This window comes from Pezoporus occidentalis, unplaced genomic scaffold, assembly GCF_034315485.1.
Source record: "Pezoporus occidentalis ecotype Australia unplaced genomic scaffold, CSIRO_AGI_Poc_V1 ctg103, whole genome shotgun sequence".
NCBI classification, from domain to species: Eukaryota; Metazoa; Chordata; class Aves; order Psittaciformes; family Psittacidae; genus Pezoporus; species Pezoporus occidentalis.
The window spans coordinates 849,772-863,452 of NW_026912812.1; the positions used below are offsets into that span (position 1 = coordinate 849,772).

The 13,681-nt window shown below is 36.8% G+C and overlaps 1 protein-coding gene across 2 annotated transcripts in view; it reads left to right on the forward strand.

Annotated features, from left to right (window-relative positions):
• Positions 1 to 13,681, forward strand: part of HDAC9 (histone deacetylase 9) — a 387,421-nt gene that overhangs the window by 245,295 nt on the left and 128,445 nt on the right. For both annotated transcript variants that reach the window (XM_062616787.1, XM_062616797.1), the window contains exons 15-16: positions 4,949 to 5,082; positions 12,926 to 13,046. In XM_062616787.1, the coding sequence (XP_062472771.1) occupies positions 4,949 to 5,082; positions 12,926 to 13,046 (255 nt within the window). The remainder of the gene's footprint in view (positions 1 to 4,948; positions 5,083 to 12,925; positions 13,047 to 13,681) is intronic.

The window sequence follows — 13,681 nt, forward strand, 5'->3', positions numbered from 1 at the left end:
ACCAGTGGAACTGATCAAGAAAGAAAATGTTTAGTTGAGCTGGAAGAGTAAGAGAAGGGATGAAATTATGTAGGACAAACACTGAATGGAGATGGTGTGGGAGCGGAAAGTACCAGGCATCAGGGCTTGAGATCTGACACAAGGAAGTCTCATGAGCTCTGCAACAGAAATGCAGACAGCCCATACAGAGTGTCAGGATGTAAGATTGTGCAGACAGTTTAACCATACCCCTTTAGTTAAGTATTACTACATGCACAACATCAATGGAAAGGTAGAAAGAAGGAAAGAAGGAAAGAGAGAAAAAACGTATCTTATTCTATCAGAGATTCTCAATCTTTCACTGAACTCCTTACTCCAAATCAAAATATCTTTTTCCTGAATCCCTGTTTCTTCTCTTATTGAAGCCTTTTTCCCTATCCCCCACTCTTTCAAGATAGACATCTCTACTCATTAAAAGAGATCCTCCTATTTCCTCTTTCTCTACAAATTTATGCTTCTGATTTTCCACTTCTGATCTGTACCTTCATCTCTTTCATATCCTCTAGGCACTGGCTGGAGACACAGTAAAGTGCTGTAGCTGCTTCTCAGCTGTATCTGTGCTAACAGCCAATACTCCTGGGCTGCTAGACCAGTTCTCAGATTCTCAGATGCAATAGAGAGATGCAATTCTGCATTCACAATGAAGCCTGCTTGAAGAAGCCCCTTTCCCTGACATGTCTTTAGGCTTATAGACTTACATATACAAACTTTGTCGCTACCACATCTGAGTAAATTGAAGATATATTTAATTTCTAGGAGATTAACATCTTTGGAGTCACAATGAATTGATATTTTGAAACTTCAGCAGTTCTAATACAGTTTCTGTGAATACCTAGATTGATGTGTGCATTATAAACGTATGGTATGGTATGGTACAGTACGGGTATGGTATATAGACTGGCTTTATTTGTGCATAGTATTTCCTGGGTCTGGCTGGTGCCCTAGCATTTATTCACTGGTTAGTGGAAAGAAAGAAGTCGACCCAGTTTTTATCCATTTTTATGTGGCCTTTCCTAAATTCTTCAGGAACTTTGACAGCTCTGAGCAAACTGGTCTGACCACAGTGCTGATGTGCTCTGAGCAGAGGGTTGGTCTAACAGACATCCCTGTCAGCCTCAGCTATCCTGTGGTTCTGTGATTTGCTCCTTTAAGAGAGCACAAGATGCAACCAGTCCACAGCAGTTGCAGCACTAGCATTTTTAAACACATGTAAAGAAGGAATTGGTGTGTGGAAAGGGAGAACAGCATGAAGTGAGGTCGAATTCAGACTTTAGAAATTAATGTAAAAACACCTCCCTGCCTTGTTTTATTTCTTACTGGTTTTGTGTGGATTTTTTATTTGTTTGTGTCTTTTTTTGTGGTTTGTTTTTTTTTTTTTTGTTAGTTTTGGCTTTGGTTTTATTTTTGGTTTTGTTTTGGTTTGGTTTGGTTTGTTTTTCTTATTTAAAGATAATATATTCTGGAAGACAAAAAAAAGGTAGAAGAAACACTCTTGTGGCTGAATATTACACGGGGATCTAAATGAGCCTATATTTTTGTGAGTCATGAAAGAAAATGCTCTTAGCCAAATATCTGAAGGGAATATTGGCTAATATACCCTGAATGGAATAAGAAGGGAATAAGAATGCAGATACCTGTAAAAGAGCTGTGCAGTATATATGCAGTAGATATATGAGATAAAGAGTCAAAGATGGAAAAAAATATAAAGTCTACCTGATGCTCATTTAGATGGTTTACAGAATATTTGACATGATTCAGTTCAGACTTTTCTTCTGAATAATTTATTAGATATTCTTCCCTTAGGTTTTCTTATTGGCAATGCTCTCCAGGGCACTTCACCTTCTTCAAAGCATACTGTTAACGAACAGTTTTTAGGTTTCTTGCTCTCCTTTTTGTTTAAAACATTATTAAAATAAGCTGAACCAAATAAAGTATTTGGAAAAGAATGGGTGTTAGGGAGTCCCCATCAAGAAGGTTTTTTTTTTTCTGATGTAATGCAAATTCAATTTATTTTGTCCTGTGTCCTTTATCATTATATGGTTCAGTTGTGCCACCGTTCCAGTCTGTCATCAGGGCCGCATTCTGACCTCACTAATGTTGGTGTAAATCCACAGTAAGTCCACCAGTCTCAGTAGAGCTGCTCAGATTTACACAATGAATCTGAGAGCAGAATCTGGCTGAAGGCATTTTCTCTGGAGAGACAGAATAGCCATCTTTTATTAATATTTCACAGCAGTCTGCAATTGAAAACAGTTGTTTCTCTCTCTCTCTGGCTCTTTTTGTGGGGGTGGGGAGGTTATTGGCTGAATCCTGTTAGGGAAATCCTACAGGCTATTTTTAGGAGTAAGCTCTACTGCTGCATTGTGGTATTGTACCAAGCACATGTGCTGTATGAGCAGCAGCCACACATCTGAATTACTTGCACATCCTAAATCAATTTAGATGCTTGCAATAAATGAAAACATATATTTCATTCTTTTCTTAAGTCAATTAATCCTGCTAGAAATTAATTTCACACTCAGTGGTGTGAATATCAGTATTTAAAAATTTGGAACAGATGCTTCTGCCATGCAATATTAACTTGACCCAATTAAACTGTTTTTTGATTAGGACAAAATAATTTGCATACAATAAAATTACATTTGTAGTTATATTGTATTTTAGGGAAAATACTAGTTCACTAAGAAAGGGATGTTTATATCTATGCCAACCAAAGGAGGCATCCTGAATACACAGGTACAGCTTTTCACTTCAAAACCAAGGGTTAGTTCCAACTCTGATATAGGTCATCAAAAAGTGTCATTACTATATAACATATTGATTCTGCATAATAATAATATAGTAAAAATTTTTTTTGCATTAATTTCAGTTCAGTCTATGGAAGTCTGAGCCTGTAGGGAACACTGATAATTAGAAATAAAACATTCATTGAAAGAGTGGCAGGCTGGAGATAATTTCCATTTTCAGTTAATTTTTTTAGCATTTAACAAGTATTTCCATTCAAATCCATTAGATGTAACTGCCTTCTCTGCCTAAGAGCTTCTGTAAGTCCTGATGCATATACATTTAGCATCTAAACACCTCTGTTAGGCAGGGGGATGGGAGGAAAGGTTTTCTTATCTAATGGTATCATGATCACTGGCAAACTGTACAATCTGGGTATACAGCAGAATGCAAAATTTAAACATTTGGTGCAAAGAAAAGTGAAGCAAATTATGTGAGCATGGACTTATTCAGGTGCACTTGCTATTTTAAATAACTTGTAAGACCTGATGATAGAGCAACAAAGCTTATAAACATCACAGTGAAAATAACTGCATAAAAAGGAAATTATTGACTGCGCTGGCAATGCCAGCGGAGATTTTCAGTTGCATTAGTTTATTATCCTTAAAAAATTATTACTGATTTTTCTTCTTTTCTTTAGAAGAAAATTTAGAAGAAAATTTATTTCTTATGGACTATTCTGTTTGTTAGATGATCATTTAGCATAAAGTCAGTCATGCTCAACATAGGTATTATGTTTGCATTCTCCTTAAGCTAAACATAACTGTTGTATTATCATTTTGGCTGAAATAGCAAGATTGCAAAGGTTGAATTCTAAAGTGCATGAGCTAAGAAATATGGCAGCATAAATATTTCTAGAGCAGCGTAATTTCTGTCTGGCTTCCAACTGAATTATCTCAGAACCTTAACTTTTCATTGTCCGCAATATATACTGACTTTTAGCAGAGTTTTAAACCCCTTTAATAACATTCAATATCCATTCAAGAACTTTGCTAAATAAGAGTAGTATTGAGCATGTTGTTGAATCTGGACTTCAGTTTTATATTTTCTTCACTTACTGACTTTTCAGTAGCAGGCTAACACAATTTTCCCAGAATTGTGCCGGCATCTCCAGTAGTGGTGGCACATAAGAAAGAGGCTTTCCATGCTGAGTTTTGCAGTTTGGACAAATTGTTAATTTAAGTCCCTTTCAACTTTAAGGGGATGAAAAATTCAAATGTTTCCAAAATTCAAATTTTTCACAGGTGTAAGGAAAATATTTTTATTCCAGACATTTCTGAGGGAATTGCAAGCAACAAATAAATAAATAAAATCATTTTCAGTGTTTCAGACTTGGTTTGAAAGCCTGGAAAATTGAGGTTAGCTCAAGCCTACTTACTGAAATTTCTCTTCTGCTTCTATTATACAGCTACAGAGCAATGTGATATTGATAACTGTTTCATATAAAGTTGTTCTGTCCTTGAATAAATGAGCATAGAAAATTCAAAAGGTGCCTTTCATTGCAGTCTAACAATAAGATTTGGTCCTGATTGAGTAGTGGGTGGAACTTTTCCTGTTAATGAAAAAGGACTCCGGCTGTCACTGTTGCAGCTCTCTGAAATTTTCATCTGATATTTTTTGAGATCTGGAATTAATATAGTACTACTTAAGCAGCACAAATACAGAGTGGCATTGCCATTTCATTATTTTTTAAGGTTTTTCTGAATGACTTTCCTTACACTGCTATAACTAAATAACCTTTTTGTGTTATATGTAGGTTAACAGCCTTAGCTGACCTTATCCACTAGAGGAAGAGAAAACAAGTGATTCAGTAATAGGACTGAAACTTTTCTAGCTGTAAAAGCTTTAACAAGGCACCGCCAGGTTTCCTTTCTTATTTACAGCTAATTGCATTTGCTAGTATAATTTCTTGAGAATGCATTTTTGCCTTGTCAATATCACAAGATGTAACTTATATTTCAAAATTCAGAACCTCCCAGAGGAAAAGGGAATTAAAATCCAGAATTTTAATTTTGCTATAAGTGTTAAATAAAATTCAGTTGTGCTGTAGTACACATGACACAGGACAGTGTAACTTGCATTTCTCTCATTTTTTGTTTCCTATTGTGCTGTCTTTGTGCTGAAGGTGTTGTATATGACAGTCTCATGTTGAAGCACCAGTGTATGTGTGGCAACTATGCTAATCACCCTGAACATGCCGGAAGGATCCAAAGCATCTGGTCAAGGCTGCAAGAAACTGGGTTGCTAAACAAGTGTGAGGTAATAAAAAATAAAGACAAGATATTTGACTTGTTAAACTAAATGGCAAATTTATTAAATCCTTTCGTAAGAGAGTAATTTGTCTTAGGAATTATTTAACTGGCAATATCAAAATAATGCATTTTAGGAAAACACACTTCCCAGTCAGAAAACAAAGAATTTACACATTGAAAGTCATTTGCGCATATGCATCAGAATATAGATAAAGGAAGGTAGACACGCAGCTGTCAAATGGCAAGTACAGTCTTTTCAACAATGTAGTTCTTAACTTTTTCAAACAGCTGAAGATTTTATTTCTGTAGGAGCATAGAACACTGGAGTTTTTTTAATGTATTTTGCATTACTCCATAAGCACACTGCATCTTGTATTATTTCAGACTCTAAAGTCTGTTTTCATAGCATTTTCATTGCCTGGTGTACAACTGGTGCCATGTCAAAACCCAAGACATTCAAGTGCAATCTTCTGACAGTATCAGAGTAAATGTTGAACTTTCTCCTGCTTTGATTTCTCTCACAAAATTGTTTATTAATGCATCATGCTTATATCAGATATAGGCTCTGAGGTGTATATATGACTTAGGTTACTGAAAACAGCCTTTTCTTGTCATTGACTGCTTCCCATGTGTGGGGCAGAACTGTCAATTTTTGCAGAAGCCTGTGGCAACTCAGGGTGCTTACTGCACTGCAGCACAAGTTAACAAAGTTCAGCACAAGCTTGCTTGTTTTGCAGGATCTCAAAATTTCCAGGGCATTTATGGTCTATTTTCTTTAATTACTTTTCTTTATATACTTAGGTTTTTACAAGCCCAAAGGAACACGTACAATAAATTCCTTTGATTAGCTATTAGTGACTGTCCGCAAAGATTTTTCTTCAGGTAGCCTAGTGTACTCTGCAGTGAGATATTGCAAGCACTATAAATGGATTTGTTGCATACACTCATCTAACTAGATGGCAGCACTCTAACAGGCTAATCCTTTTTTTAGCTTGGATAATGTTTTTTCAACCTTCAAGAAGACTTTTCAGCAAGGCTCTTAAGGCCTCATATCAAATGAGTGGTTTCACTGGTGGGATCGCATACTTAAGGAGTCAGTTAAGCACATAGCCAAGTGCTTCAGTAAAATTCACCAAACCAAAGTGCTTCACTAGTTATATTCTTGACTTAGAACCCACTTCATAAGCAAAAGAAAAAAAAAAAAAAGGAGAAAATAAGGAAACCAAAATGTACTGGATTGTATTGCTTTCTTCAGTAAAAACAGATAGTTCCCAACAGTAACTTATATGCATCTGCAAAAGGTGTAAATGGGAAAAATTATATAGTTTAGTCTGAGGTGTGTGCAGTCCAATACTTTCCTGGAAGATATTGCAAAATCCAGTGACTGGGCAAAAAGGAAATATGTTACTTCATGTCGAATGGCTTTTTTGTGCCATGTTTTGATTGGATATAAGGAGGAAATTCTTTCCTGTTAGGGTGGTGAGGCACTGGAATAGGTTGCCCAGGGAGGTTGTGAATGCTTCATGCCTGGCAGTGTTCAAGACCAGGTTGGACGAGGCCTTGGGTGAGATGGTTTAGTGTGAGGTGTTCCTGCCCATGGCAGGGGGGTTGGAACTTGATGATCTTAAGGTCCTTTCCAACCCTAACTATTCTATGATTCTATGATTATGTGCCATTATGTTTCAAAGCATTATGTGCTTTGAAATGAGGCTGGAATGTGAAATGTGCAGTCAAAATATGAACTTTGATGATAAAAATTTGACGAACTTCAGTGTGAAGCTGGTGTGTAGATTTGGTGCTTACCTTGATCTTATTATGTAGCTAAAGACAGGACTTTATTTGGTGATGTAATCTGCCTTTTGCTTCACTGAATTCTTTAGCACTTACCTGACATCAAACAGTGCTCATTTTTCAAAATATGGAAGGCTGTGGTGATTCACTTAATTGTTGCTCTGATTTTTTAGAAAGGTAATTCAGCTGAGTATATGACTCCTGATACCAAAGGAGAGGTTATTGCATTATTCAAGAAATAATAGGCTGCCACTAAACTGCATTCTGAAACATACCACACTGAGAATGAGTCGTCAAAGCATCACAAAAAAAGATCCATTGTCTTTTTTACCGACTTCTGAATGCCCCCTCATGGACATCAGTATTTCTTAATATAGTTTCTCATATAATTTCCCACAGTTTCTGTCAGAAGGAGAAGGGAGATCACTGGTCAGGTTTTGCCATGTGCGCTGCCTCATGCACCAAGCCTGAAGGGCAGTTTAGGAATAGCAACCTGTAACAACCATTTAGGAAATCCTCTGCAGTTACTGTGAACCTTCTTTTTTTCTCTTTTAGTAAACAATTGTCCCACAAGAGAGCTGCAGTCCCACTCTTTATCTGATGAGGAGTTTAAGGATGGAGGCTAGTTCAGTCAGAGGTAGCTCAAATCTTGTTACCTTTCAAGGTGTGTATCCTTGGCCACAGGCTTGTGCCAGGATGCCCTCTCTATTTTCTTAATCTAAGAAGAAATCCTTATAAAAATGAGAACTTTATATCTGTGCTATCTTTGTTGGAGTAAAATGTGTTCCTAAATCATGCAATGTGGCTTAATGTCTCTCACACAGCTCAGGACTATGGCCCTGAAGAGATGACTGGCCAAGAGTACAGAGAACTGTCATTTAAGTGGGCATGGGATAGTGGAAGTCATATTTACTGGGCTGACACCATGCTTGCTGCAGCTAAAAGATAAATCTACTTAGATTAATCTAAATGTAATCTCTTACCTATATATACTGCTCATGTTGCCCCCTTATATATCATTTTTAAAATATAACTTGGTAAAATCATAAAGGGTTTGACTAAGGTACTCAAAGCTGTGTCTTCATTACAAAATGAAATATGCCAAGGATTGTTCTTCACCACTGTGGCCAACTGGAATGGAAAGGCTCATGTTCATACTACCAGGAATGCTCCCTGAGCCATGCCAGTGACCAAACCATGTCTGGAAGTCGTTTGGGAGAATGCTAGCTGCTGCTCAGCCAAAACGGTGTGAAGCACCACTTTAGCAATTTAATAGTACAGATGATTGTGTTCCTGTGCCTGGGAATGTTTCCTGGCACTGCTTGATTTACTGCTGCAGATACAGCCAAAAGGGCTTGCTTTTCCAGACTGTACTTTGTTTTTCTAGCTGTAGATACCTGAGCTCTAGAGTTATTCAAACAACAATTTAGAGGATTTCTGCTAAATTGAGAAACAACTCACAGCTTTAGGCTTTTTTTTTTTTTAAATCATATCACTCTTCCAAGTAGATAGGTTACGTCCCCCATTGTCTTCCCCAAGACAAAGGAGAAACAAATTCTGATTATGGCCAGCTCTGGAGAGACGGACTTGAGAGACCTGCACCTGACCGAGCCCAGGGCAAGAGAATGGAGTCATTTCCTCATGTAATGGACTTTTTTATAATGTTGGTATAAATGTATTGAGAAAATAAAATTCAGACACCATATTTTTGAATTGGTTTATAGTTTTGTGTATTTTTACTGAAAGACCTATTCTGTGTTTCTTAAAAACAGACAGATGTAGGACAGACAGGTATCAATGCAGCACCAGAACAGGACCGCTAAAAGATTCAAAGGTTGAAATAAAAACATCCACTATCTTTATTTTATTTTTTTTTCACTTTTGTCTTGGCATGGAGCAATGCACAGCTGCCTTACCTTTGGGACAGAAAAAGGACTGAATTATGTTTTGGTAATGGTGTCTGTTTTCTACTTGTTATAAGGAGAGGAAGTGTTTACATATCTCCTTTGGGGCCATAATTTAGGCACACATGACTGACATTAGGCTACACTAATCAGCACCGTTTTAGAAAAGAAAATAAAAGAAAAGAAGACTGTAGACATGGTCCCACTTTGTGCCCCCACCTTCACTTCCTTTGAGGACTGTGATCCAGAAGCATTTTTCTTTTCAGTCTGGAATTTGATCTGAATTTCAGTAGTTTTCTGGATTAGGGAGACATCTTACACCTTCTGCTGTCCACATCTTATGGACTGAAGGTAGAGAAGAAACAAATTTAAATATTACAATAACCTTGAGTTTACCAGATCACATCAACTGAAAAATATATTAAAAAAAATCATCCTCTGAACCTCAGTTTATGACTGAAGGAATAATACAGGAAGAATTAGTCTTTAAGAGCAAAAATCTTTGTAGTATTGACCATATTCAGGTTAGGCACTGGACAACCAAAACACATGAAGAGAATAAATGCATCCATATGTGAGTGCATGTGCATCAGAGATATGCTTGCAATTCCCACATAATGAAGAGAGAGCAAGTGATGTGTTTGTATGGACTGGCAAAAGATCCATATTATCTGTGTGCATTATTAAAAACAAGAATGAATTTAACACTTACAAGAAATCACAGAAAATTAGGAAAAACCTTAAAGACCTTGTTTACAAACTAGATAACCTAAGGAAACTTCAGAGACACTTACCTCCATATAAATAGCTGCAGTAAATGCAATAGACACCTTGCACTGAGAGACCAGAATGAGAAATATTTCTTAAGCTATGTCAACAATTTCTGCTAGTTTAGCTGCGAGAAACAGGCAGTGTCACCTTTGTTTTTTGGAATCTCTGATTGTGCTGAAAGTCTAACCAAAATCTTCAGGTTAATAGGGGTTATTGATGTGAAACTTTAATGGTCTATTTTAAACAGAAGACCAGACTAGACGGTCCTCTTCGACCTTAACTTCTGCAAAAGGTGAAAGTTTTCTCTGTTGTGGGGAGAATAACTTTCCAGTTCTAGACTGATTTTTTGAAGCATCAGCTATTTTGCTCTCCTGAGATGTGTAAATGTCTCTGTTGATGGGGGAACTACTTATGTCAGAGGAAAAAGCCAACACATAAATTTTCATGCACATTAGAAAAGGATGACTCACCTTCTACTAAGGATGCAGTAGATGCAAGGATGTAGTACTCAAAACCTCCTGAATGAAACAAATGCTATGCTATTTCTCATTTTTCATTAGCCTTATGTAAATTTTCTGCTTTCTACTACAATTTAGGGTTTCAATACAACCATGGCCAATGAAAATTAAGAAAGACACTTTAAAATAAAAAGATGTGGAAAAAAGCGTATTTGTTATGTTATTTAAATGCTTATCTTATGTTTTCTGATAACTCCTGCCAGTGAGAGCAAGAAACTATTGCTTTGCATAACTGAAGTTACATGATTCCAGATTCTGGCAACAGACTTACGACATGCTTTTATAGAACTGCTAAATCCTGACATCATTATCTAAGAATAATTGTTCTTAGTAATTAATACAGTTGACTTTTAATATAAATTATTTTTTCCCTGTGCAGAGCCTTAGTTCTGATTTTAACTGAAAATGGTTTGATATGCAGAAATGCTGCAACGGTGGGATGAAAGAAACAGTAAATGAGGAGATAGGAAGGCAAAAGAGCACAGGAGTGTACTGCTTAACCTTCCCTTTCCTCCTGCCATTTACTTTTTAATGCACTTGTCAATACTCAAGGTTGGAGCTGGAGAAGCCATGGAGAAAGAGCAGCTCTGGGCTGCACCTGCCTTGGCAGCTCATCTCTTGGCTGTGCTCCAAGGACCTTACTGCTGGGAGCAGCCTGGAGTGAGGCATCCTGTTTGGTGCTACCTTATTTTTGCCACAACCTATTTCTCCCCTAGAGAATCTGGCTGGCAATACTGGGTCACTGGCAAAACGTTCTGTGGAGGCCACTGCCAGACCAGCTCTCACATAGCTCCTCATTGTAAAAATAATGGCAAGCTGCAGGTCTTTTTATGGTTAAAGGGCTATGGCATTTAACAGCACTTTAAACAAAGCCAATTAACTCTCTTAAACATCTCCTAAAAAGTTTTTGTATAACTTGTAGAAAATATATGACCAAAGAGTATTCTACTCAAGGCTCTTTGATGTGACCTTCATAAAATACCTCTTTACTTTTTTTCTACATTTGTTTTAGCTGTCCTAAAAGCCAGCTTCCCTTCCCAGTTTTGCTGTGGAAAATTGGGTATACAGATTTTAAAGCAGCTTATTAGAAACATAGACCTTAATGAGAATGGATGAATGAATAAATGTTACCAGTCACCTCTCTTGTGAAGAAAAACATTTTATCTGACCCAGAAGAACCATTACAGTGTTTACTGACTCCATGAGGTGACATAATGTGCTGATTTTGATTGCGCAACTGTGTGTTAAAAGGATGTGAATGCACTGCTACAAATTCTCATGTGAGACTGGGAGAGGCTTGAAGAAATTAGAGATGAAAAAGGGTTTATTAAGTCATTTAATTCTTGGATCATTCCCTAAAATGTTTTTTCCACTGCTGTATCCAGTCAAGTTTTAAACACTGCAAGAAATAGGGCTTCCACCATTTCCCTGAGGGAAGCTTGTTCCACAGTCATCTAGATCTAACTCTTGAAATATTTTTCCTGATTAGTCAGAAAAAAAACTGCTGCTGCTTAACTCAATATAAATTTTACGTGGTTATTCTGCCCCCCCTGTGCAGTTTCTCTCTTTTGCAGGGCACATTCTCTTTAACATTTAAAAGATTGCTTTCTTCTCTTAGTGAAGAGGTTGGTGCTTTCTGATGTGAATGTATAGGGGATGGGTATTATAAGAATTACAACTTAACCTCTAAGAAAACTAGAATTGTGTAGCATTTCTGTAACAGGTTAATCAGTCTATTAAAAATAGAATTGTCTATTTTGATAACTTCTGTACCTGTTTACCTGTAGACCTTGACATTCACACAGATCCACAATCTAAATTATAAGAGGTTTTGCCCCAAGTACTACAGACCTTAAAAACAGGCTGTTTTTTTCCCCCACATTATTCAATATCAATGGGAAAGATGATTTTGGAACCAGAACTTTGTTGACAGTGCTGTTTATTATGCCTAAACCTGAACAAAATCTGCTTCATGTTTCTGCAAAGGCTGTGCAGCATTAGCACAAGCAGAGAGGTAAACATTTTCGTGACAAGCTGTAACTCCAAATACATACAACAACAGATCTGCTGAACAAGGAAGTGTTTGCTTTATCTTTTCTTCCTTCTTTTATATTTTCCTCCTAAAGTTGTTAAATTTCAATGGATTTATAGAGATAAAGACATCCCAGATTTTTTTAACACTGATTTAAGTGGAGAGAGTACAGGCTGGAGAAACAGTTAAAGAGAGTTAAACAGTTAAACTCCAGTTATAAAAGGAAGAAAGCGAGTCAGCACGTGTAACAGCAGAAATGATCCTGGGATATTGACCTTACTTACATTTCAGAAATGAAAAGACATAGAAATGTTTTATTAAAGTATTTAAATTTTAATTTTCTTCTTTTCCCTGGCTATCCTTACTGTGATCATCTTCTTTCCAGTAGCATAAATCACAAGTCCTAGTAGTGATGCAAAAAACATTAATCCTTATTCAGAACACAGCTGTAGCTCACAGGTGTGAATAAGTTTTTGCTCTTTAGACTACAGTTTTTCTAGCCACATTTCTTAGCTAAGAAATATTTCACTTTTTTGTTTGTATCTCTTAAAATAATGTAGAAAAGAGGATCAGAATTTTTTCATTTTCTTGTATGCGAAGCCCTGTGTTAACTCTGCTAAGACTTAAGCGAAGCATTTGTGATAAACCACACACACATTTGTTTTTCATATAGCATTACTTTAATAAACAAATCAGTGTCACATTCCTGCATGATGCAATTTCAACCCATTATTAATCATACTAAATGTTATTTTGGACGTTTACTTTTTTTTTTTTTTCCTCTCCCTAAATATTGTCAGTGGAATATTGTAGGCTTCTGCTGTTTTCTTTCAGCGAATTCGAGGTCGAAAAGCCAGTCTGGAGGAAATACAGCTGGTTCACTCTGAACATCATTCACTGCTGTATGGCACCAGCCCCTTGAACAGACAGAAGCTGGACCCCAGGAAACTCCTAGGTCTGTACAGGCCTCTATTCTACTGAGAACAGCACATTCCAGCCCTGTCATTAGTCATAGCTGGTGTCAGTTTAAAATACTTGGCAAGCAGTGTGACAAAAATTCACTTTTTCCAAACGCATTGCTATGTGGCAGGAGAATGTTACAATGGAAGCCAAATATCGATTAGCAAAATGCACAGGCTGGAAAGAAGCAATAGTTGTTTCTACTCATTTGCTTCAAAAATCATCTAAGTGTTAACGCTTTACTGTAACTTGTTGTCTGTTGGAGGTCAATGGCGATTTTGAGTATCGTTGGTCTTCTATCTCTTTGTGTTCTTTGATTTGAAAATGAGAGCTTAAGAATCACTTGCTTGTCAGAATTGCTTGTTCACTGTTCTCATTTGCTTTATTTCAATTATTTCAGCCCCAGTGAGTGCAGATACTATGCCTAAGTCTTGCTAATAAGTAAACTTTATATTAATGCCTTCTCATTATGCAGTATATGGTATATTTCTAAGTCACAAGAGGGAAAAACACATTAAAATATTAAATAGACCTGTGGATGTGCAGAATAGCAGAAAACTGACAGGATTTTCACATCAAATATCTTCATGCGCAGCCCATGCTCAGTGTATTTTTTTTTATAATAGAAAA